Source organism: Temnothorax nylanderi, unplaced genomic scaffold, assembly GCF_030848795.1.
Source record: "Temnothorax nylanderi isolate EJ_2023f unplaced genomic scaffold, tnyl_v1.0 TNYL_tig0100_pilon, whole genome shotgun sequence".
Lineage (NCBI taxonomy): Eukaryota > Metazoa > Arthropoda > Insecta > Hymenoptera > Formicidae > Temnothorax > Temnothorax nylanderi.
The window spans coordinates 500,440-524,738 of record NW_027249162.1 but is presented as its reverse complement, the minus strand read 5'-3'; the positions used below and the strand labels follow the sequence as shown (position 1 = coordinate 524,738).

Here is a 24,299-nt window from a genome sequence, read left to right as displayed (position 1 = left end):
TTAGATCATTAACGATTTATTAAATAAGCTTTCAATTATGTTTATTTATTGTAAATTTATAGGTTTTTATAGGGTCGCTGAATACGAAAGTCCGATGTCAATTTAGATATCAAATTTGTATTAAGTAATGTGTGAAAAATTCCTATACAACCATTGAATGATTTGAATTTGTCAATTTTGACATTGGATTCGTATTCAACGACCTAAAAAACTTTAAATAAATTTAATTAAAAAGTATATATTTGGTAAGTCGTTAATGATCTAATATTCTAATTAACAGCTTTCTCCGCAATAGACTCTATATTTAAAAATGAATATCTTATTGACCGTAGCCGACACAAAAAATTCCTGAAGGCTGAAAGTCCTAACAACATACTTAATTTTAATTGCAATAAAACTTCTCCAGCACGTCACATATTTATAATGAATTATAATTAAACGCAATTATAATATAACAAAATACGTAAAAACAGCCTTTCTTTGCGACTTTAACTGTAAATTTCTCAAAATTGTGATGTAATAGAGCAATTTAGTAAACACAGTCGTATTCAGCGTCCAAAACATTACGGGAAATGATTAGGTCTGGAGTTTTTTTTCTGTCGAATTGTATAGACAATTCTTTTTAAAGCTAAGTTATCCGGGACCTTTTTTAAAGCTAAGTTATTTAGCTTCGCTAAATATAATATATCATATTGTTGACAGCATTAATCAACTATTCGATATACATAACAGTAACAACAAGACAGTCAATCATCACATTTCACTACTTCATCCTTTTTCTTCGGTTTCCATCATTTTTACTTAAAAATCTTACATGCTATTTTTTCACGTCTTTGTGCTTAGTAAAAGGTGATTAATCATAAGAGCAGGTATGAGGGCGGCAAAAATAGAAAGAACTTTTCCTGTTTGCGCGAACGATGACTTCAATGTGAACCCCTGAATCCTAGTTGGGTCCTTTTTATATATTTACGAAGAAAAAGATCCAACATTAGCTAGCTAGTTCTTTCCCACTGGGGGTTCAAAAGCCGATTTAGTATTTTAGCTTATAATGGACATACATATGTGAAATTCCATCCAAATTTTACAGAATATGGAATAAAATATCGCGGAAAATTTTTTTTTTATATAATAGCACGAATATTTGTTACTTATACAATATTCTTTTATAAATATATTTAACCCTTAACGTGTATACGTCGGTCTACGGCGTCCGAGCCAAAGTGATATCTGCTCGTAACCGTAAAACTTGCAAGCCTGTTAGAAGATATTAAATAAACGATATTTATCAAAATGACTATAAAATCGTCAACTACAATGTAGACAGATGTTTCATGAATTTTTTAAAATACTTTAAGGTAGGGAAAAATAGCGTTGAATGTGACAGACCCACGTACACACTTAGTAGATACCGAAAAAACGTATACACTTTAAGGGTTAATGCACTCATTAATAAATGTCAAAAAGTTTTCCAACTTTACTGTCGATACAATTTCCTATGCTTCGATCTTAAAAATATTCTGCATGATGTGTCATAGATTTTAGATAACTTTTGTAAAATAAAGGACTTAAAATAAACAAAAACTCATAAAGATTTGCTTAATTAAGGGTGATGATCTACTTTGAAATGCTTTTAAGCGTCTACATTCCTTTGTGTCCTCTGTCCTTTCAAAATGCAGATTTATATCATGACACATGATGTTTTAGACACAAGTGTATATAAACCTTGCTTTTCCGGAGATAAATATGCACGACGCTCTTTCGACGAGGCTTCGTTGAAATTTAACAAAAGATAGTTGTCAGACGGTCAAAAGTAATTGCGAGCCAGACAGCACCGATATCCCGTGGATGTCCATATTACGTCCATAGACATTCCGGATATTCGGATGCTATCTGAGAAGCGACAAATAATCGGTATCACAAACCTTCTTTTTTCTCTCGTGATAACGTCCTTTCTTCGGCTATTTTGCATATATCTGAATCTTTAGAATTTTGCCGTATGTCATAAAGATTAGATTTTAGATAGATTTTACGGTTCCAGCACAGCAAGTCACCCCATTTAGTATCTCTCACGCGATTGGAATTCTTTAGCAAAGCTATCGTTAAACTTTGAAAACTATAATAAAATCCACTCGAGGAGAACAAGTGGCAAGTGCGTGTTCTTTCAAACTTTCAAACGATCGTTATTAAAAGTCAACCAACTAAGCGTTATACTTCTACGTGATATAATTAATCGAAGAGATACCATCATCTACTTGATTGTAACAAGCTTCTATTAGTATTAAAGCATTAAAAAGTCTACGATACCGTAAAAGTTTATGATTCTTTATTTTCCTAATTTTCCTAATATATGTTTGAATTAATACGAATAATAAAAATATTTAGATATTATTAATTTATCATATCCATATTAATGTAGTCAATTTCTCATACCACAATATAGACATTTGTTTTGGAGAAAAGAATTAAAAAGAACTAAAAAATGGAATCGTCGCTTTATTATCGAAAAATTAATCGCCTAAAATTAAACGTCTCTTTTCAGCTTTAATATAATTCGAAACGGTATTTTTCGTCTCTAATATTTTATCGATAAAATGAACAGGTTTTGAAATAAAAGTTTTAAGACAAGTTTCTTTCGATATAAAGAAGTTTCGGAAATTAAATGTTCGAAAAACTGCAACAATTAAGCTTGAAGTTTAATGAGTGTTAAATTCAAGATATTTTATCTTTATTATGTTTTTTTCTAGCAACTTTTGAAATTTAGCGCGCACTCTTCGGAAACTATATTGAGTTTAAACAGTTTGATGAATCTTCAACGCTTTTTACTTTTATCGCTCCTGTAAACGTATCGCGGGAGCTTCAAAATGAAGTGCACACTCTTGGAGGAAGTCTCTCTGCGGTCGTGTAAACACGCCTGCAAAAGAAAGGCGCTTCGCGTGGGCGCAGGCGCGTATATTCGTACATGTTTTTCTTCATTCTTCGTTCGCCTCTTCGCCTTCCTGTTTCGTCGATCCCTTCCGCAGGAATTGAGGCTCAGGTTGTGGGCGGCCGTCAAGGGAACCGGGGGAAGGAAGCCGATAATCCCGAAGGGAAGAAAAGAGAAGTAGACCGGACCCTCGGTGGAAGCGAACTTGTCGAGAAGAGAGCCAGGTAGCTCTTGGAGGACGCCCACAAACCTGTTTTTCCTGTTATATCTTGGGGCCCCCAACTTATATGAACATCGACCGATTCTATGGTGATCGTGGCCCGGTGCCGATCATGGCGTGCTTTTTTTCCAGGAATACCTCAGTGCATCGCGCGGAAAAATACGGCTGTTTTTAACCATCTCGTCCACAATGACGACCTCTTACCGCACCTTGGTACTAGTAGGGACTGCAGAGTATAGAAAATCGAGGGATTCGCGAATACATAAGAGTAAAAGAATTTAAAGCGCGGTAGAGACAAATTTTTTTTTTAATTTACATAGATGACCTCTTTTTGAGAAAAAAATATAATAATTTTTAAAACACGATTGTTTATTTAACTTTCCCGTATCACTGAAATAAAATTTGCAACCTAGTGAACGTGATCCATAAAATTGAACCAATTAAAAACAAAAAGAAATGTTTCAGATTCCCATTTTTTCTCCGGTTTCAGTGCGGGTACAAATGATAATGAAATGTCGAGAACAGTAAATTAAAAATTTTTTTAGCATATAAGTCCATTACACACTGCAAGTTAAAGTGTGTTATTTTAGCTGAAGCTCTTCTTACACATTTCTTTCCGTTTTGAATCACGTCATTTAACACGATTGAATGTATTAACTTTTAATTTATTAACCCTTATGTGGGCAACCGGGTATCCACCGCGCTATATATTTGCTCGTAGTTTGATGAAAAATTAAAATTTCGATTTATGCCTCCGAATCTCCATTATTTAACTCTTTTAGAAGGGAAATTCACTTACAGAAAATTTTTTTTGTAATATTTTGATCCTGAAAAACATGACAAAAGTACACATACATAATGCGGGCAACCAGGGTACCCGGGTACCCACTAGATAAAAAATAATGTTTTTTACTTGTAAATGAATTAATAACATTTTTTATCATTTATTATTGGAATGTTAGTTAATAAATAAACATTTCTAATGATTTTCATGAATTGTGAACATTTATTAGATGCAGTCCATACATTTCACCGATGTTTTACAGTGCTCATCACACACAGGCTTTTCGCATGCCGCGCAACATTTTCGTGTTTTCCTGCGCCTTTTTATCGTTTCTTTATAGCAAATATGGCACAATCCCGTGATTTGCTTCCTGCCACTGCTGTCTCGAGGCTGATTTTGGACCAAGGGAATCGCAGAAGGTCTAAGTTGCAAGCCGATGATGCTGTCAATCGCAAGTTTCGTCGAAAAGTGGCGCATTATTTGCACGTTGGCTGAGCGATCTTCTATAAATGGTTTTGCCAACTCCTCACTCAGTTGTCGCAAGAACAACCGTCGTTGGTTAGTTTTTTTTGAAATCATTTTGTTATTCTCATAATAAATTATGTATGAGGCAAGAGAGCCTAAGTCCAAAATGTTAAAAAACAGAGCAAGAGGCCATCTTGAAGTTCGCCTGTGTGTACTGTATCGGCTAACCATTTGGTCCATTGTATCGACGCCACATTTATATTTGTTATAAAAAGCGATCATATCTGGTTTTTTCTTTTCATTATCACTTACAGCAGTATCGCAATGCAGAGTCGATAACAAAATTACTGCCTTGTTTTTTTTTGGAACATATGAACAAATTGCGACATTTTCATGAAAACCAAAGAGCGTGGAAAATTCTTCTCTCGATTTATGGGGAGCCATCTGTTTTGGAATGTAAGGCTTGTTTCTCCTCAAAGTACCAACGATACTTATTTTCCACGAAAGTAAATGTTTAGCCAGAGGTAGAGTAGTAAAATAGTTGTCCATAGTAATATTTCTGCCACTTCCTTTGAATGGTGCTGCGAGTTCTTTTACAACTCTCTCCCCTTGATTTTTCTCTCGAACATCTCCACTTTTTCCAGCATAAATAATACCTTGCAGGGGGTACGCGTTTTCCGCATCACAGATCCACCAAATTTTGATTCCGTACTTTGCTGGTTTCGACGGAATATATTGGGTAAATTTTGTGCGACTTCTATACGGATACAATTGCTCATCAATCGTTAAATTTGCTGTCGGTTTGTACATCTTGTTCAAATTAGAATTGAGAATCGTCCAAATATCTCTTATAGGAGCAAGTTTATCTGTTTCTGCTCGTGTCTGGCGTGTTCTGGGGTCATCGAATCGAATAAATCGCAATATTGAACGAAATCTTTTGTAACCCATTGCAGCACGATATAGAGGATATGACGTAGTTTTCCACATTTCGCTCGTATGGTCAGTATTGGAATTGTTTACGCCACTACAAATTAGAATTCCGGAAAAAGCATAAAATTCTTGAGGAGTTACTGCCTTCCACGATCGTTGAGAATTCGGATTCTCTGCGTTATATTTATTGTACACTTCTTCGGCTTTTCTGTTTGTATGTCGAATTATAAGATCGACCATTTCGGGAGTAATAATTTTGGTAAATGTATCTCTTACCGATAACGTTTCCGTAGATTTGTGAGGGCCACTTCTTTGGCGTAAAATATTATGTGAAAGGGTTTGATGCACTTGAGGTGGAGTCTTCAACCAAACGGTATTGTCTTTAGTTACGTACGAAGTAGTTACATTTTCCCGCGTCGCTGCAGCTGGTGTATCTTCGCTTTCACTCTCGCATTCCTCAGGCTCAGTGTCGCTCTCTCCCTCTCCTTCTGACGACTCGCCGGCAATTCCCGCGTCCGATTGTGGCTCATTCATTGTGACTTTATTCGGAACCCAGTCCTCGTCATCGCTGCTATCATTGATTTCCGATTCTTCAGATGCGTCTCCAAGCAAACGCTTTATATACGCATCTCTTTCGGTACGATTCAATCTGGATTCAAATTCAATAGTTAAAACGCGATAATGAAATATGATAAAAGAAAACAGAAAATTATAGAATAATATGTATAGAACAATATATAGAATAATATTTACCTTGCAAATTCAGATCTAGATAGTTCTTCGTCCATAGTGCATAAATTTCAATTCTCCGAACACACGTAAAATACACACGTTTTATTTTTATAAACAAAAACAACGTGATAACTGCTGTCGACCGTTACTGCTGCGTATTCAACAGGCTTCTACACGTTTCTTACTTTCTCTATTCCACCACTCCTGCCTCACCCCTCTCCGGTTACCTACGTTAGTCCGACCTTCGCATCTGCGTGCCTCTCAGGGCCGTACGTTTCACATTTCTGTGAATGTTCTTACGGGCCCCGGGACTCTTATATAACTTAGATAGCTTCTATGGAAGTTTATTTAATAAAATAAATTGTTTCCAAACGATTTCGCACTCATAAATTAAGAAAAACTCGTAGTGGATACCCGGGTACCCTGGTTGCCTAACGACGTGGCAAAAGTTGGTTGCCCACATAAGGGTTAAAAGTCTTAAATGACGTAATTTAACACATGAAGAAAGAGTTTTGGTCAAGTGTGTCATTTTTAGATGTTTATGCGTGCAAAAATAACACACTTGGATTTGCAGTGCAGTAGTCGTTAGCAACATTCTATTGAACTTTGGAAGATATTTTAAAGCAAAACAATATAGCCGGAATGCACACAATTTATTTAGGAAGTTACCTTTGCCCGTCGGAAATGTTAAGATTCGAGAATGCATATTGATCCGTCTCTACTTCAGACTAGAAAGAACGATGTTTCAGCTAGAATCTTCTTTCTCAATAGTAATTCAAGACGTTTATCCGAATTATTGGTTTCTAAAACTTCCAGCTTCTCTAAATTGCGCCTCTTGCTAAAAACTTTTCGCGAGAGAATAAAAGAAAGTAGAAGAAAATCTCGAGGAACAAGCGGGAGATTATACACAACCAGTGACACATCACGTTCAAAAATTAGACTCATTATCGTGGCAAGGTCAGGGTTTAATACAGATTGTATGACCACTAATGTGGTTGCATGTCGCAACGAGAGATCATCTCGTTTCCGTGCGAAAATAAAGTTTATTTCGATAAACAGTGAGTTACCTTTTCGAAATCGAGTTCATAAAATACGTGTACTTGATTTGCGATAATATATAATTCGCTGCTCCCCGGAAGGTATCGATTCGGTGCCCCGAGATATTAATTAAGGAAGAACCCACTCCAAGAGAGCTCATCGAGGGATCTCGTTCCCCAATATGAATCACATGGCAATTTTTATCCGCTACGATATCAAATAGAATAAAGAGAGGATAGGAATCTGGAAACCAGACCACGTGCGTCGCGCGTGGCAATGTATTGTAGCACTTTTCGCGTTCTGCCAGAAGATAAGCGGCGGCGGTGGGATCGTTCCGTTGAAGGGAGGAGAAACGCAGGAGGGAGATGGACTTGTTTGTTCGAGATTATGGCGGATTAATGAGTTCGGCCGGATCAACGACAGCGCGGTTGAAATTGATCAAAGCGAGTAATTTTTCGAAAAGTATATAATTCACAGTTTATGAATATTTTCTATTCTCGAGATTGCTTTCATTATTATCCGCTAGTCCGACGGTAGCTTTACTTCATATCCTGCGACGGATAGCAAACATTTCGACCGGTTTAAAATTTTTATATCTCGTTTATGTTATCTTTCGCTTATTTCTCCATTCCATATATATATATATATATATATATATATATATATATCTCTCTCTCTCTCTCTCTCTCTCTCTCTCTCTCTCTCTCTCCGCCTCTCCACGAGTGTTGTCTTAACAAGCATTTTCCCCCCCGTGATCCGACGCCGTTCTTTTTTTTCCACAAGTTCGAAGTGCGACGCGTTTCGCTGTATCGCAAGCGGACGAACGAATTCGTAAAATAACCGGTTGTCGATCGCGCTTTTGCATACCGCGATAAATAACGGAATAAGCGGCGAAGTTGCGAACGTTCGTGCAAAAAAGTGCGATTGTCACACTAAAAAAAAAAGCTCAAGTTAAAAACAGTTTAAGATAGTAAATAGTAGATATTTTCTACAATAACGCATTATTCGCAAGACATTAAAAAGTTCTTTTATTTTCTGAAATAAGCGCCCGATCTTTTTTATCGCGCGGAGCTAAATATTCGCAACGTACGGTAGTTACATTCGCGTTTTTTCTTATCGATACGGCGATCGTTTTCGATTATCAGTGAAATGGTATATTATCTGTTTGCGTAAGCTATCAGAGCTATATCATTAATAATTTAATCCAAAAAATCGGAGTGTCAATGACTTTTCTTTTCTACTCAAAAATTCTACTTTGTTCTCTTGTCTTTCGCGATAGGAATGTCTAATGCGATCTATTTAACCCGGGAATAGTCACCTGATTTTTTTTGCGTAAATGACCACCTAGAGTGATTTTTACATCCCAATTAAATGTCATTGTTATTTATTACGTATTGTATATTATCGATTGTTCTATAATTTATTAACATTTGAGAACATTGTGTATAGATTTACGCAATATTTTCTAAAAATAGTAACGAAAAACTAAAAAAATGTTAAACAAACGGAAGAAGCATATTAAGCAACTTATTGTGACAGTATTTTTACAAAATGAAGACATAGCAATTAATAAAACGCTTTTATATTGCGGGCTTTCGATAAGATTGCATTTAAAGGAGAGATCGTAAAAAATAGTTATTAGAAAAAAAGGAAATTTATTATAGATAATATTTATTTTATAGCAATTTAAGACAAGGCTGAGTCATTATTATATAAAGGTATTTGACACTTAAAATGTGATATTGTGTTTCCTCTTTCAAATTATACAGAAATATTATATTTGTTATTAACAAAACATATTTTATAATAAAAAAATTGATAACAATTATTTTATTACTTATTTTTTTAAGCATTTATATACACATGTTTTTATTCAATTCTTTTTTTCCTATTTTATATTATAGTTGTTATGATTATCTATATATTATTATTTATTTATAAACATATTATAGATATACTCAATCTCGTTCAAACTCATATTATTATTTCTAATTTATAATGTAAATTCTTACCATACTTTATTAATTTTCCTAACATAAACGATTTCCTGGGATGATTTCTACGCCCCAGTAAGTTTCAATTGGTTGGTATTATAAATGTACAGGTCACTGGCGCCGTTAGCTATACATTTTTGGAGGAACTTTGGAAACTAACAAAGAAAAAAAATAAATACATAAATAGTGCAGTTTAAAATTTAACTTGTTAGGGTTTTCAAGTTACACATATAAACATTACTTTAATTTACTTGAAATTATCATATATAATTTATGTATATATTGGGGAGCTTGTCTTCGCCGCCAACAGCACTAGTGTACAAATTAACTCTTTTTATTATGCAGGTTGGATCTCAGGACCATCGAAAAGTAGACTATATATATCAATTCTAGGTCAGTAAAGAAAATTACTGTGCCGGTGGTGAGGTTTATTTTTTCAAAAATTACCCCGGGTGACTATTCCCGGGTTAAGCCTTAAATACAATACAAAGGTACAGACAATAGAGAATAAGAAAGGGAAAAGACAGGCAGCAGAAATAACCACATTTCAACTTACTAAAAACTGTGTATCAACGCAATGGAATATGAATTAGACAATAGGAATAGAATTTCCGGCGCGATGGATTTCTATTCTTATTATTATTACCCGCACCTGACCAATCACAGTTTTTCGATTTTATTATATTATTGAAGTGCGGTCATTTCTGTTTCCTGGCTTATTTTCTGTTCCTATTACCTGTTACCTTTGTATTGTGTTTAAGCCTTTAAGATCATTCCGTAGAATGGGACGCAATGCGTTATCACTCGATCGTTTAAACTTGATTACTTCCCGTTCGATTAAGCATCTTATCTCGCAATTAATTAACACATTCATTTTTTTTCCTTTATTGTAACATTAACACAACTGCGAACAACAAATAATATCCGGATCGATTTGTATGATATTAAGACAATCGGTATATTGATTGCGATCGTGGCGTTTATTTTCGTCAAACCGAACCGGTAAATACAGTAAAATATAATTAAGCTTACACGATAACCATATCTATAAGAAAAAGCAAGACAACCAAGATAAGGAATGCATTTGCAAAAGATGGAATGGTATTTATAATTTATCTCAATCTCAAGTATATTTTAAATAAATTGAAAAAGATCTTGATCGTCAAAAATTCGTTTCGCTCGCGCACGCATGTATGAGTGATTTTTCGTAATATTATTTATCTCGGAGATTTATGCGAAAAAACAATACCTGAAAAATTTCGAAGATATAAGATCGCAGAAATTTTCCAAGTGCATTTCGGCGAGTAACCTCGAATGCGGTTGGAGAGTTGAGAACGTTGAGAAGTTGAGATATCGGCTAATAAAACTTATATAGAACAGCTACACGAGAAACATGCGCTATTATATCAAATATTTATCTTACCGTGTATCTAGCCGGGAAAATCGATCTGTCACGTGAACTACGCGGCCACTCCGCTACTGGCGTGCAAAAATATCGCGCGGGAGCATCGAACGTCGACGTGTGACCATTTTCAGCTGTTCGTCGTCCGGACTCCGGAGTCGAGCGGCGCGGGCGCCAACGGCGTAGCCGTTTGAATCTCAGCATAAACGTAGCTGCGCGTATCGTGGCGCGCGCGCGCGCGCGGGAGCTGCAAAGTTCACGCAAGTGGATTCCGGGGCTGAAGTCGGGGCCGAAGGAGGAAGGAAATGAAAAGTCATCGCGGGGCCGGCGCGGGCCGGCCCGGCCGCCTGTTACCTACATCGCCGTTGTTTTACGCCGTTGTTTTACGCCGCGCGGCAAAGCGGAGGAGAGACGATCGGCCGGAGGGGGTTAACTCGACGACAATCACGATCGCGATTACGAGGAAGCTACGAGGAAGTCGGCCGGGGATCTCACTCTCTCCTTGTTCCTCTCTTTCTCTCCCTTCCGTCCTCGCCCCCTCGCCGGTACGTCGCGACTTCGCGGCGATCTACCCCACTCAAGCCGCGCGATGACGGCGGTTCGATTATTTCCGCTGGCGCCGACGCCAATGGCGGCCCGCGATTGGCCAACGGCGGCCGCCAATGGTCGGCCGAGCGGTTCCACTTGTTCTCCGGAGTAGTAATACGGCATCGTGCCGTCTCGCTCGCGCACGGCGCACCATCGCGGCGCAGCGACCGGGCGTCCGTCGGGTGGAGCGGAGCGGCGTGGGGTGGGGTGGGGTGGGGTGGGGTGGGATGTCGCGCGTCTGGCGGCAACCTTCACTCGACACTTCCTACAGCGCGGCGGACGGATCAGTCGCTCGCCGACCTCGTAACGCGACAGTACCGAGGTACGAAGCCGCTCGCCGATCGCAAATCGCAATCGCAGCGCGCGTTGCCGCAACGACGAGGCCGTCGAAACGCCGTCGACGAGGGTGATATATCGCACCTCCGCGAGGGCCGCGTTGTCCGTTCCGCGCGAGCGCGTACGTCCCCGCGTCCGCCATCCCCCCCCCCCCGCCCCCGCCCCGCCTCCTCCGTTGTGCCGTATCGCGAAGACCGGAGGAGAACACCGGCGGAGTATACGAGTGCCGCGACGCAAGCAAGCCGGAGAGACAAATCACGAGTGACACGAGTGCGCTAAAACTGGGGAGTGCTAATGACCGAGGATTCTCTCCCGTTCTTCTCTTCTGTGATAACTTGACGAACGCGGCGGCTGATACGCGTACCGGGATAGTAATCCCTCTCACGTGTTCACGTGCGCCGCGACGACGAGTTTCCGCGCGGGATAATCTCGCCGTCTCTCTCTCTCACTCTCTCACTCTTTCGGTATCTCGCGCGCGCGGATGCCGCCCGCCGCGACCTGATTACGCGCGCCGCGTGCCGTCCCCGTGCGTGCATGCGTGCGTGCGTGGAGCGCACGAATCGCGAGGAGTGCGACGAAATTTGAACCCCCGCCGATGAACAACGGTGGAATGATTTGTGCCCGGTTGGAGCGCGACGGCAAGTGATAATTAGCCCCAGCAGCTCGGTGTCGGTGCCCGGCAAAGGATTTTTATCGACGAAGAGGAACGGAGCAGCGGGACGGAGCGCCGACAACGGACGACGAAGCAGAGGCAGCGATCGAGGTAATTGTCCGACGACGAATTTTCGCGGCGCCCTCCTCCCCCGTCTCTCGGGGTGCGCGCGCGTGTGTGTGCGCGCCGATACCTATATACGTACGTGTCACGTATGCCACGCACAGTCGGGGGCGCGTGCGCGCGCCCGACGCTCCTTCGACGAGTTTCTCCCGATTGTAAACAAACCCTCGCTGTGTCACCACCGGCGGCACCGGCGCCGTTCCGCATTTCGCGGAATCGCGAGATTCGCCGTTTTTACGAACGCCGCGGAACTCGCTCGAGATTCGCGAAAATTTACCACTCGCATTCGCGGGTCCGCGTATACTCCGCGTTTCGCGATGAATGATGTGTCTTTATATTTCTATCGATACGGATTAACTTTCGTCTCGGTTTAACTTATTCTTTATCTTTTTCTAATTCTAAGAATTAGAATTTAGAAATGGATATGAAACTATTTTAAACACAGGCCTGATCTCGAACTGTTATAGTTCCCAATTGATTGTTTTTAATTTTTATTTGCCTGACTATTGCCAGGCGCTTGTGGCGCCTGTAAATGACATTGTTTCTTTGTGCCAAATATATAACACCTGAAAATGTGGCTTTTACAGCTATAGTTTGAGCAAATTATGTTTTAAGTGTGTCCAATCATTCTTATTTTTTATTCCTTTTTGCAAACACTAAAATGAAGTTGCATCCACAACGATTTTAAATGCAGTGTTATTAATAGCGAAAACCTATAATCGATACGGATACGAAAATCAGGGAAATTACTTGATGAATAACATACGAAGATTGCATTTGATTGCGGTATATAACGACGATTCGCCTCTCCTTCAAAATTCCTAATTTTGCAAATTATTTTAATTTATCGCTTTCAATTTGACACATTCTCGCGGAAAAGTTGCCGGTATTTTCCATCGTGCGATCCCGCGATTTATTTTTCGCGTCTCGACGCGACTCTCGCGGCGAGACGCGTCGAGCTCTCATATGCGAAAGGTCAGCCACTCGACGCCGCCGGTCCATTTTCGTTCTTCCTCGATTCTCCTCGTGGAGGCCGCGCTCGAGATACGCGGAGCGAAACGCAGCCCGTGGGCTCGTTACCGTATCCGAGCACGAGGAGTTAATTCCGGCGCGGCGCGGCGCGGTGCGGCGCGGCGCGCCGCGACGCGCGGTATACCCGGAAATCCGCTGGAAGCCCCGGCCGCCTCGCTTTTAATCCGCTTGGCGATGTTAATAACCGGTCGTGCGGAATTTAATTAACGCGAGTCGCTGACGTCAAACGCGCGTTCGCCTCTGCGCGGGACATCGCGAACGGGTAAATAAGTCCGCGTCGTCTCCGTGGACGCGGAGTGCGAGTGCGTCTCTCGCGAAAGCCCGACAAATCGGAGGATTCTTCGGATTAACCGCGAGTTTCCGCGCCACGAGAAATTAACGAGTCGCTCGATCGCGCCCGAAATCATGGAGTAATCAATTTTGTTTGGAATTCATGAAGAAACAATGGATATAATAACGCTGATAAAATAGGGCATGACAGTAATAATTATATGTAATCTTACAACAATCTTTTATCTTATCACGCGAAGGTGGACTCTAAAATGTTAATTAAGGCTTATTAGCATATCTTGGTGTAATTTTAAACGGCTGCCATTTGATGCTAACGTATATAATTAGATGCAATTACGTAAGGTACAATTATTTAACCTACAGCAATAATTTAAGGTGTGCTTAGCCTACTTTTAAGATACCGAACTACTTTGGTGACGCTACTTCCCATCAGTGAGATAGCTTCGCGATGATTCATATAAATATTAAACGTTTTATACGTATATATAGGTATATGATTATATGAATACAGAAAGACTCGGAAGATAGCTGATACAAAATTAGACAGGTTTCGATCGTTTTCGCATTGTCACATTTATTAGATATAAATAAATGTTACGATATCTCTCTCGACGTGTTACGCAAGCGAGATTGTGTAACGTTTACTTACAAGTTCCTACAAGTTCCTACGAAAAATTAAAATGAGTACGCACGGGTTATACGTCGTGCGGAAACGAATCGGCGTTCAAACACACCTTCCGAAGCGGATGTCGAAATATTCAAAGGCGATTCTATCGGCTCGAAAAACCGTTCCGCCGTAAATGGGGCCCCCTCGAGCGGATTTCTGCCGGAACGGCGACGATCGTGGCGACGTTAAAGACGTGAGCGCGCGTCACTCCCAGTCACTCCGACGACAGGGATCGATGGGATCTGGCGAGACTCTACCGGCTACGGAAACGTGTTTACGTAAACCCCAGCCCGGTAGGAACCGCTCGTATTTCTTAATCGTTATTGAGGAAGTTGCGCGTTATCATTTACATAACGCGAGCGCGAGCGAGCGAGTTTGCGCGCGTAATACCCAACCTGCTCGGGGCTTTCGCAAGATTTCCGCGAGTCTTGTGCGGGCACCGCCATCAGGCGAAACCGGCTCTCTTTCTCTTTCTCTTTCTCAAGTTTTCTGCGGGGTATCGTTCCCCGCGCACGTGCCCCGTAACCCAATCGTCGCGACCGAAGACCGAAAATCGTAATTCCGGTGAGTTTCGTTTTCGACTGATCGCGAATAATCACATGCCCGTGTGCCTGTGTGACACGCAAGTTACGCAGGCATTACGCAGCCACTTAATGCGCCACAAGATAAAAGGAGAACGCATTCTCTGCGAACGTAGAAAGAAGGGCGTTTGCGTACGTACGCGACAATGACAGTACAGATTTGCGTTTCCGAAAGCATCGCAATAATTTTTTAGGAAAAAATACCACTCGAATAACGCGGGAAAGATTCTCACAATTGATTTCCAGACAGTCTGGATTTCTTATTCCTGTCGAAGTTATTTAAATTTGACAGCCAAGAAACGAGGAAAAGAAATCAATCGTCAGCGAAAATTCACGCCGCGGTAATTTCAATGATGAATCGATGAGTTTAAAAAAAAAATCACGCGACGTTGCATATCCGTGTCACCGCTGTCCTACTCCGATTGGTCGTGCGATAAAAATAGATAACGCAACGAGGAAACTCGTCTGCGAAAAACTTCAGTTCCTCCCGGGCAAATTAACCGAGAGTGAGGAGAGAAGCGGTCGCGCGTGACGATATCCTCGTCGCGCCAGGCGCGAGCCGGAGCTGCTTTCCTCCTTTGTCCGGTAAAGACGCGGATTGATTACTGATTAACGCGGATCCTCCTCGCGATACTTCCTCATTGCGAAACCGCGAGAATGGCGGTCGGCGCGGCGCGGCGCGCGCGCAATTAAGTAAATCTCCTCCGCGAGAAGAGTCCGTCGTCGTGGAGATGTTTACAAACTCCGTGAGTAGATAGTAAGAAGACAAAGCGAGGAGTCGGTCGCTTGATCCATTGGCGTAAGTTGAGAATCCGTTTGCGAATCTTGGAAAAATATGTTAGGAGCCAAAGCCATCTTTTAAATCTCTTTATTCATTCACGTATGAACATTAATTATCAATTAGACAATTAAATAGCGCTACAAGCGCGTTGCTAACACGATATAAAGAAGTTTCTGAGGCAAAGGATTTATTTCTTTATTAATAGTAGTACAAAATGTTTTTATCGACTTTATAAATTATTTCAGCTGATACAAACTTACATAGGTATTGCAGCGTCAAAGTCTATCAAGCAGGCTAACAATGCGAAGCGAAAAGAACGTACGAGAATTTAACATGAGTTTTAACTTGGTGAAAAATATGTGTGTGCCTGAGAAATCGCAGAGTCATTTATCGTCGATTCAACACAAAGATATTCGGCCGCCTGGTTGATTGCCGGTGGTTTCCGGTGACGACGCCGTTGCCGCTGGCTGGCTGGCAGACGACTGCGATATGTACATAGGTTATCATCTGCATGCACGGGTTACAAAGAGTGTACCGAGCGAACGAGCGGACGCGTAATCCTCGTTCCGTGTGGCCGTCGTATTCTTAACTTTTGATACGACACGCTGTCGTCATCGTCGGATCCAAATACATTGCACGCGTCGCGCGTCGTGTCGCAGGTCGCAGCTGCAAGTCAGGCTGCCATCCTCTTGGCGTCGAAGAACGGAGGAGAGAAAGAGAGTGGAATAAAGGCAAGCTGCGAGAGTAGCAGTTCGGACAGGAACCGGAAGCTCGTTCGCCGCGCACAGAATTGCAATTCTTCCCTCAACGCTAAATTTAGCGATGTCTAAGAAGCATTCTCTCTGCCGCGTGCAAAGTTACGATCTTTTCTCTTTTCATTTTTTTCTCATAATTGCGTCCTCTTTTATAATCGGATATATATAATTTAAATTAGCACTGCACATAACACTGTTGAAGAAATATTTAAACTTTTGTTAGATCCTCGAACTTTGCTGCTTTAAAATTAATCCGATTATGAAATTTGTTATAAATATTGAGTGTATACAAAGTTCATTGAACTTAGATAATGATTATACATGGGTAAGACGCAGGAGAAGCCCGTAAATCCGAAATATGCAATTTAAATAGATTGTGAGAAGCGTATATCTGTGTTGCTGCGCGAACTTTCCTAATAGGAATTATACATGCGCCGGATGCTACTAGAGAGCATGGATATTAATGTCGCTGTTACTTGAACATTCGCCAGTTATCGCGCGTACATAGGTCGGCGACGCGCGTTGATTGATTTACGATTAAATTAATAAGTACAAGCTGGGCGCAGCCGATCCAACTCGCGCGGCGCACACGGCTTGATTTACGATTGTGCCGCGTATACGAACGAGATTCCGCGATATGCGCTAAAAAAAAAATTAATCAGACTTTTACGACTTGTTGACAACAAGAGTAAAATTAAACGTAATCGCTGCTAACATTCTTAACGTTCGCGCAATGTTTCTTCTTTCTTACGATATACAAGAGACAAATATGAAAAAGCAACTACGAAAGACAAAGGTACGAAATTAAAGACTATTTCACCAGGAATATATTTTTATTAGTACATTGGGGGGATACTTGAATTTTCTAAGCTGTACCTTTTTTTACGGAATTTTTATGATAATTATTTCGACGCGAAAGACACTTTCGAACTGTGTAAAGATGATTTGTAGACGTGAAGAAAGAAGCGTATAGAAACGTAGAGTATACCAAATGGACAATACGCGTCCGGAGGCTGACGTGAGCGTCGAAAGAACGTGGAATTCCCAAGGAGAATGCCGGAGTAGAACCGTAGACAGTAACTCGTGACCGAGACGGGAGAGGAGAGACGAGTCTTTTGAACGCGCGCGGCTCCGTCGTCCCGCTGGAAGACCTGTCACCCGGAAGCGCGGATAGAGAAACGCACACGCGAAGGCCTCCTCTCTCGGCAACTTATAGCGGCGCGGCGGTCTCGCGTCGGCGAAACATTAGCATTTAAAGGGGACGGATTACCGGAATTGCTCGGAATTCAGCGATCCACGAGGGTGTGTATCGTTAGTTGCGCACTTTCTCTGTACCACGGCTGTAATCGGAGGAATGCCGGTTATTCCGATTAATATGTCGAGGCGTATCAGTAACCTTCTAATCTTTATTTTTTCCGTTTCTCTCTCTTTTAATTTATTTTGTCTTATCCATTTTTTAATGCGTTTTTTACGCAAAGCAGTTATCAGAAAAGTGCCAATTATCAGAAATTGTTAAAGTCGGAAAGCATAATACACGCAAATCTCAGAGTTTTATATGATCATAAACCATTGGCCGACACACGTAAATCGCGAAGAAAATCACCAAAGAATTGAAAGCCTGCACGAGTCTTTAGTCTCGTTTTATATAACGTCAGAGGAAACGACCGGCGCGAAGGATGGTTCGTCGAAGTCGACGTTGATAAGAGGCCGGGAACAGGGTGAATAGAGGAAAATGAGAGGTGGGCTGCGAAGGGCGCGTATATAGAGCGGAAGGAGAAGTCGGGGGAGAGGGGAAGATAGAGAGCAGGGAGAGAAGAAAGCCTTTCTAACGTAATTCCATCGAGCTCGCCGGAAGAGCCCGGAACCCGGAAGTAAGGGAGGAAGCGCACTACCGTCGGCTACTGTGGGAGTAGGTAGGGGGTCAAGGGCGGGAGGGGTGGATGGAAATTTCTTCGGTGCTTGCTTCTCCACTCTAGAGCGGCTCTATCGATCGCCGAGATCGCGGGCGAGACCAACTCGGGCGAGGAACACTCCTCCTCGACCTTGATCAAAGACCGCCCAATCTCGTAATTAATAAAATCCTTCACCTATCTAAAGAGATCGGGCACCGACTTCCTTAATGTATGTGAAAATGACAAAGATAGGGCGTAATAACATACGGAAAGTTTTTAGAAAGATTGAACGTTTGCTCGATAATACTTTATACATTTTTATAATTTGTAGAGTATTTATTAATAAAATGTGGCAGAAGCAATGATCTAATTTTCTAGGAAACCGATTGCGCATAAGAATATAATATATAAGAATATATAAAGTTACAATAGACCAGACAAGCGCGATCGATGCTGACGAAGTAATGCGAGTAGGACAGCTGGACTGCGTCGTTCCGGGAAATTCTAATCTTATATTCATAACCAGATTACTTTTTCTCGCACGCGAACAAGTGGAACAGGCGAAAACATGCATAAACCGTGTATTTTGTTCCCATTGGCTGACAAGCTGATATTTTCTCAATTTTTTTCCTTTTTTTAGTAGAAATTTATAAATTAAAGTTAAACAGAAATCTCTACAGAGTTTTATTATACATATAAATTTCTATTAGTTTATTCACATCTAGAAATTCTATTGCAATCTCCAATCTTGATAGTTTTCTTGTAAAGAGAGACTCCTAGAAGCTGTTTGACGCGGATTATTATGCAATAATCAATGTCTGTCATACGTCGGCCGATTATCACAGATATTTTAGCCGTTATTGTCATCGTCGTTCGATCGATAATCGTTTATCGGTGATGACAATAAGGTGGTAGCGAGCGTCAGCAAATAATTTTCTTCTTTCGACGAAACAGGACTGTAAGTTCGTCTCGAGTATCGAAATAAATATAAGCATTTTATTTTAATTTTATCAATATATTTTATCAGTTTTATTAGATAGATCGTGGAATATTGAATAGAAAACAATTGTTCGAAGTTTGATAAAAGCATACAATTATTAATTGCAAGTTGATGAAACCATCATAAGCAACTGGTACAGTATATTTTCACATTACCAACGATACGATTTCCATATTTTGCGGGCAATGTGCCCTATTTTTATTGCATGCCAAACAGAACGATCTTTCGCCCTTTAATTGCATTTCAATCCGCTACATCCGCGGTCGTGTCATTGGAAATTGCGAATGTGTTATCTCCAATCGAGTAGCAGAAAAGAGCATCGACTTCGAATTGTGCCAAGATCGTTGTTAATTGAGATCCCTCTTTTCTTCGATGTACGCTCTTCAATATTTTTCCTATAATTTTGGAATCATCTTTAGAGCTTCTTCAAAAACGTCGAGGTAAATTCAAAGAACATTACAGATCCTCGTAATAAAGTAAAGCGTTCTATATATTTCTTCTCTTATTCCATTATTTAATTATAAAATATTCAATTATAACAGACTCTCTAAAAAAAAGATTACATTTCGCGATTTGTGAAGTTTTTAAAGTTTTTACATATTTATTTGCTCATTTTTTTACGGCATATAAATATTTTGCGCTTTCACGCGATTTTTTCGACGTTTTCGCACTTCAGAAAGATGATCAATAATAGCGCTTCTTCGAAGGATCGATAAGGCGTATAAACGCCGTTGAAACCATTTGCCCACTCGCCAAGATTTTGCTCGACGCGGATATTCGCGCTTGGACGGGAAGATAGATCCTTTTATCTTCCTTCCTCCCTGCTCCCTCCTCTTCCACGTCTGTATCGCAAGAGAACCGGTCGGTATCCGGACCGGAAGCACGGACCTTGGACCTTTCCTTTTTTTTTCTGCTCTCTCGGGAGGCAGCGAGAGAAGGATCTTCGCTTCGCGCAATCGCCCCGAGTTTCGTCTCCCCCCTCGTCTCCCTCGCTCTCCTTTCTTTCTCTTCCCCGCGCGTCCCTGTTCCTTCTCTTTGCGTTTTTATCAGCCTCCCCTTTCCCCCCCTGTCCCGCTCTGCTTCCTATCTCGGCTCTCTTCCTCATTCATCTCCGTTTCTCCGATAAGTATCCTGTTCCTTCAATTACTTGTACGTCCTTTTACCGTCCACCTGTGCTACGTAACGGATACGTTTATACAGGGTGTCCCGTTGTCCGTGCGCCGCATTTTGCCGACGGATTTCTGCGATAAACTTTTTCGCGATTGGTTTTTATGACGCGAGACTTAAAGGAAATTATTTGAGATGCTATTCTTTGATTTTTTTATATCGTATACCTTGCGGCAAAACTCCTTTTTTTTCAATACAATGTAAAGTATTCTTGAATGGATAAACCAACCCCATCTGATAGATGGATAGTTACTCTTGTAGAGACAAAATAAACACCTCTGACAATACCAAGCGTTGCAGACTTTTTATGTACGCGACTCTTTGATTGTCCTCACTATTTTTGCACATCCCCAATTTATCGAAACTCGATGAGTGCTCAGGTCATGCCCAGGTCAAAAGCTCGTGAACAAAAAGGTTGCAGCTTGACACCGTAAGATGGGATTACTTTGCCTCTACTCCCTATGGAAATATGGGATTTTTTTCTGTATGGGATAATTTTCTATCTTCTCACAGAAATGATTGACCGCTGTCATTTAGGCTTACAATTAGTGAATCTATGGACCCAAGTTCAAAACACTATTTATATACGTACATTTTTTCACATCATATACATCCACATAAATAAAAGTGCAATTGCATTGAGGAAAAGTGGAAGCGAGATACAATCTAATTTAGGAATATAAAAAAATAAGAATATGAGGTAGACGCCGTGTGTGTTTTATATAAATGGAGTAGAATAGCAAAAACTAAAGCTTATTTTTTACTTGTATCTTTTAATTACAATAAAACGTTTGTTTATCGATAGGAGTTGTTACTTTCGCAGGAGTAGCCTTGCATCACAGTAAATAGGCAAAACTTCGTTGTTATATTCAACATATCTAATCATTATAGATTATACTAAAAATATTTTGATAACATTGAGAATAATTTTTTCACACCATTCGAAACTCGCCGAAACCTTTTCGAAGGACTCCCTGCTGTGCATTCTTCCGAATGTCGTCATATTGGATGCTATTTAAAGAAACATATTTTTTTATGTTAGAAATCTAAATCTAATCGATTTCGAACGAATTTTTCGTATCTTTTATCTTTTCTTCCTTCGTTTCTTTTCTCTTTCAATAGCGTGAACACAAGAAATCCAATAAGAAGATGCCACAATGCGATGGATGATATCCAGCTTTTTTGTTTCCTTTTCTTTCCTGTTCGCTTCCTTCCGAGAATCCGTTTCGCCGAACAGGAAGGAAAAGAAAGACTAAAAAAAGGAAGAGGGAGAACGGAATAAAAATTTGTTAGCCTTCGCCATGACGTTGCGCGCTTCGCGACCGCTTCAGGCGGATAAGATGAGCGTTAGCCGCAAAGAATTTTAAACCGATGTGTAGGTGTGTATGTAGGTGTGTGTAGGGACTGAAATGTTCCTTGTGATATCCATCCTTAACTGTGAGTGTCCGCGCTTGATAAAATCAAATATAAACTTTTTTATAATAGGACAGTCGCAAAAAGACAAGCAGAAAGTTAAAAATATCGTGAATATCTATTGAATAAAAAATATTACATTAGATAGATATTAAAGGGAAGCTCTATTAAAGTTTTTATCAAAAACAAAAATCATTACCAAAGTTATATCAAATAACTTAGAAAAAAGTTTGTAATAACTGATTTTTTCCATTCCACCCAATAGTTTGTGTGGCTTGAAAGAATTCTCAGATTGTTAACATGGTAGGAGGAAAGGGGAGGGGGGGGTGAAAATTCTGAATATAAATCTCAAGAGAGTAAATCGCAATATTATGCTTTCGGTAAATAAAGTACGGACGCTTCCATTAGCGGGAGGAAATATTTTAGAGGAAGAAGACTTCCGTGACTAATTTCCAGGACGTCGTGGAATATCGCGAAAGTGGGATATTATTCTCGACGAGGAAGGGATTGAGGAAAAGAAGTTACACAAGCGACGACTCGGTCGCTTTGAGTATCTTGCCGCGAAAATCTTTTCCGAGAGCTTTTTTTCGCGCCTTTTATCGCCCGCGAAATTCTTCCCCGCCGCGTGGAACATTTCGGAAGCCACAAAGAACGACGGAGCGCTTTTAAATCCGGCGTATTTGTTCCAATATTTTTACGACGAAAGCAAGAAATTCTTCGATATAGATACTGCAGATGTAAGACAATTTTTATTTGAATATACCAGCGCTCGGTTTTTTTCTCTTGTTTCCCTCTTAATGCACTATGCTGTCAATCGTGTCTTTGTCGCTCTCTTTCTCTGTCTTCTCTTCCTTTTCCTCCTCTTCAACTTCTCTCTTCGCCTCTCTTCTCGCGTTTCACGCGTACGCTCGCGCTCACTCTGGCATTCCTCACTGTCAAAATAACTATTATTACGAGTCGGATCCGGGACAAGAGACGACGATAGTCTCCTCCTTCCTTCTTCTCGTTCTTCCTATCCCTCCTTCGTCCGCCATCCACCTCCCTCGCTGACCCCCTCGCGTACCCCATACAGAATACACCGGAGCTTGTTTTATTCTCGCCTCGTATCGAGTTATCTCCGGCCGGTGGACGGAACAGTCGGGACACTCGGTGGTATATACATCGAGTGATAATTACAGCGAAAGTGGGTGAAACTTCGCTTGAAAATTGAACGCCACGCAATAACAGTTCACAGGATATAAATCGTCGTCGCGTGTTCCGTTAACAAAAAAAAAATGTGAAAACAGCGTTGCCGAATTTTTCAATAAACGGATAATATTTCGTATATTACATATAGGTACATATAACAATAACTATCAATATCTTTTCGCTGATTGTGAGTCAACGAATAAATTAACTCGATTTAATTAATTTTGTATTACGAATTATACAGAATTAAAATAAATATCCTTATATTCCACTTATGTATTATATCTTGTAAATTAATTTTCTATCTTTTTTATTTTACTCATTTTGTGTTATTTATTATTATAAATTAAAGAAAAGAGAATAAATCTACATATACATTTAACTACAATTTATATGACGTCATATATTCAACATTTTTCTTATAATTTTTCAAATTTTCATCTCGACAAATCTTAACTCCTATATAGTTCTTCACGCATGCCTTTTCTTCATTTTTGCTCTATTCACGACTATCCATTGACCCGCATCCGACTGACGAGCGACGAGCGGAGATCCTATCGTTATTGTGGCATGACGATGGGTGGCTTTTATCGGAATGGGTGGCTGCGAGCTGCGAGCTGCGAGCTGCGAGACGATACGGCCGTCGCGCCCGTCGCGCCGCGCGCCGTCAGCCACACGCACGCATGCACCTACGATCGCATTATTCTATTACGATAAATAACCGGACAGCCAATCGTTCTTCAGCGTTACTTCCCCAGTTATTGGGAACACTTTTCCGTCGACCGGATCAACACTTGTTTAATGCGGTCGCTCGGGTCGGTCTTCTCTCGTCATGTTTGTCGCCTTCGCCGCAATAACGGCTGTCGTCGTCGTCGTCGTCGTCGTCGAGATTCCTCCCTCCGCGGGATGCATACCTCCGCCGATTCTATTATTATAGTCGCACACTTCCTCCTCGACATATTTATACTCGTGCGGACTTTCGCGGCCGGTTTCTTTCCACGACCGGAGAGGCGTTTAAATTTAATAGGCTGCTCGTTTTGACGCTTTATGGTCACTGAGACCTTCTCTAGCAATTATCACGAGTTACGCCGATATCAGTCGATGCCATTTCAAATATTAATATGCAAGATCGACACGGCTTGCGGTAATTAAGTAACAATTTACTGAAAAACAAGATCAATAATTTATATGTTATCATTAATTAATGTGATGTAAATCGTATTTATAATTTGTAATTATTATGTGAACGCGGCACATGTTAATATTAATATATTAATATTTTAATATATATTAATAATTATTATAAAACGATTAAAAAAAGAAATAAATAGAATATTTTCAAATT

General features: G+C 40.6%; 2 protein-coding genes and 1 long non-coding RNA gene across 4 annotated transcripts in view; 1 reads left to right on the top strand and 2 right to left on the bottom strand.

The window, feature by feature from the left end:
• The window catches only part of LOC139775549 (uncharacterized), a 117,596-nt gene extending 106,382 nt beyond the window's left edge, over positions 1 to 11,214 (bottom strand). The window contains exon 1 of the long non-coding RNA XR_011718848.1: positions 10,510 to 11,214. This is a non-coding gene — a long non-coding RNA (uncharacterized lncRNA). The remainder of the gene's footprint in view (positions 1 to 10,509) is intronic.
• Positions 4,127 to 6,523, bottom strand: LOC139775529 (piggyBac transposable element-derived protein 4-like). Its single transcript, XM_071711585.1, has 2 exons — positions 6,076 to 6,523; positions 4,127 to 5,971 (listed from the first exon to the last, which is right to left on the bottom strand). The coding sequence occupies exons 1-2, from the start codon at positions 6,108 to 6,110 to the stop codon at positions 4,153 to 4,155; spliced, it is 1,854 nt and encodes a 617-aa protein (XP_071567686.1). The 5' UTR covers positions 6,111 to 6,523; the 3' UTR covers positions 4,127 to 4,152.
• A 148-nt stretch (positions 11,215 to 11,362) lies between the features above and the next one.
• The window catches only part of Aop (anterior open), a 37,312-nt gene continuing 24,375 nt past the window's right edge, over positions 11,363 to 24,299 (top strand). The window contains exon 1 of one of the 2 annotated variants that reach the window (XM_071711608.1): positions 11,363 to 12,175. The gene's annotated coding sequence lies outside the window, so the exon portion shown is untranslated. The remainder of the gene's footprint in view (positions 12,176 to 24,299) is intronic. The other variant, XM_071711609.1, reaches the window with a different exon arrangement.

What these genes read in the sequence shown, in the direction of transcription:
- LOC139775529 (XM_071711585.1), bottom strand. Translation starts at nt 6,110, where the DNA reads ATGGACGAAGAACTATCTAGATCTGAATTTGCAAG. An exon ending in TCTAGATCTGAATTTGCAAG is followed by an intron (nt 5,972 to 6,075) that starts GTAAATATTATT and finishes ATTTGAATCCAG; the next exon opens with ATTGAATCGTACCGAAAGAG.